Below are 2,018 nucleotides of genomic sequence, written 5' to 3'. Positions count from 1 at the left end.
TTTACTTTGAGAAGATCCCCACCCTCTGTATTCTCACAAACAGGCAGCCAGTGGTTCAGCTGTGACAGCATTCCTATTACACTTTAACCACTGTAAAGTATTTCACATACTGAACAAACTATCTCTAAAGATATAAGATAGGATAACATAGGACGTTAATTGAACTAATTAACTTTACCAACATTCTGAACTAGAACAAAGTTAAAACAAATATCAATTATTTTTCTATACAAAAGGAATATTTCATTATATATTCCAAGAAATAAATATTAAAAATAGCATTCAGACACTGAAAGGCAGATATTGTTCTGCTTATATACATTGTTATAAAGTTAGCAACTCTAACCTATAAAAAGGTTGAAGTAGTAATTAACATGTTGACAGAAAACTTAAGAACTTCTTAAGTTTAGCTTGTGCTTACCTACATTTGTACAATATTACTATGTATTGTATTCAGGTATATTATCATAGTTATACTGACAAAGTCAGTCTAAAAATCAAACTTGTCTTTAAATCTTTAAAAAACAAGAAAGAATTAAACTGAAAATTATGCCACTTAAAATGCAGCATCTGAAGTACCTTGTCAAAATGTAGCACTGATTTTTAAATAACTGTCCTTGTAAATCCAAGTTATGGCTGCCTTGAAGCTTCAGTACCATATATTAAATAAAATCAGTTTCTGATCTTCTCACATTATGTAAATCAGTTAAAGTTATCTGTACTTCACTCTGTAAAACAACGTGCTTTTGAAAATCATCACATTCTCTCAATAAAATGTAGGCTTCCCCTCTTTGAAGTCCTTCTGAGTGAGATACGGCTGTTTTTGTTGTCTGTTTCATCCTTCTCATAAAATATAAGCTGTTTTCCTGAAAAGTCATGAAGACGCACATCACCATTCTGTACATTGAAAGAAACACCATTCTTTTCGCTGGGGAGATGGCCTGCAAAAATGAAAACAAGTCAAAGAGAACTCAGAATGAAAAGTCCCACGTGGTACTTGAAATTTTCAGTCAGTATAGTGAGTGCATACAAGTTTCACAGTTGTTGATTGTAGCCGTGTTGGTCTAAAGTGCACTTCACAATTCTTCTCCTTACCATGATTTTTAAATAGGATTTTTTTTTAATTAATTAGGGAATGCAAGTATCTAAGAACAGAATTTCGCCCAGACTGTGTAAAGGCCTTCTAGCCCAACTTACACAGTTAGCCCCTTTCTCTAATACCCATTTCTCCTATTAGTCAAACAACAGTTAATGTACTTTAACTTTAACATTGATATCTAAATCCAAAGCACAAAGAAGCAAAAGTGAACTAAATGTTTTGCACCAAAATGAGCGATACTGTAATGTTACAGGACAAAACAAATGCTTCAAAGCAAAGTTTTTGCATTTTTTTTATTTAGACTAACTTGAAATATCTAAGCAGCTCTCTGAGTAGGACCTCTTCAGTGAGCTATTCTTACACTTCCCCTTCCTTGCTCTCCTCGTCCCCACATGAGAGGTTTACCTGTAAGCATCCTGTTAGTGATAGCTGGTGTTCTTTGGATATAGCCTTCACACATTAAGGGGAGAAAAAACTCCTATATGGTTTTCTAAACTGTTTTTATATTGGACATCATCACATTTCTTTCCTCTGCAACTATTATTTTCTTGAGTAAGTGATAACCACGGATCCAGGTTTTCTGTTTGACATGGAAAAATGCGGTAAACCCCAGATTTTCTCATTTTAAGGAGAAAAAAGTTGGAAATGGTGGTCTTCCCCTTGCAGGCTGGCAGTGTGTCAGGCTACACGGGCCTGGGGAAAGTGGGAGGAGGGCAATCAGGCAGAGGGCACCATGTGCATGTGTACACATGCACACGCACATGGCAGCCAGGCAGCCTGGACAGCAGCTCCTTGCAGGAAGTTCTGGTGCTGGGGGATGGATTGAGGTCCCTGTAGTGAGAGAAGGAGGGAGTTGAGCAGGGTGGGGGCTGCTGCCCAGCTTGGGGCAGTGCATGGGGATTAGAGCAGAAAGCCCTCA

At 37.3% G+C, this 2,018-nt stretch overlaps 1 protein-coding gene across 4 annotated transcripts in view; it reads right to left on the bottom strand.

Annotated features, from left to right (window-relative positions):
• Window positions 1-513: 513 nt before the first annotated feature.
• Window positions 514-2,018, bottom strand: part of ADGRG2 (adhesion G protein-coupled receptor G2) — a 101,124-nt gene continuing 99,619 nt past the window's right edge. For all 4 annotated transcript variants that reach the window (XM_019529222.1, XM_019529223.1, XM_019529224.1 and 1 more), the window contains one exon: window positions 514-941. In XM_019529222.1, coding sequence (XP_019384767.1) covers window positions 757-941 — 185 coding nt within the window. In that variant the 3' untranslated portion in view covers window positions 514-756. The remainder of the gene's footprint in view (window positions 942-2,018) is intronic.

This window comes from Crocodylus porosus, unplaced genomic scaffold (assembly GCF_001723895.1).
Source record: "Crocodylus porosus isolate Cpor-Errol unplaced genomic scaffold, CroPor_comp1, whole genome shotgun sequence".
Taxonomy (NCBI): domain Eukaryota; kingdom Metazoa; phylum Chordata; order Crocodylia; family Crocodylidae; genus Crocodylus; species Crocodylus porosus.
The sequence above is the reverse complement of the archived record's forward strand: the minus strand, read 5'-3'. Positions and strand labels throughout refer to the sequence as shown.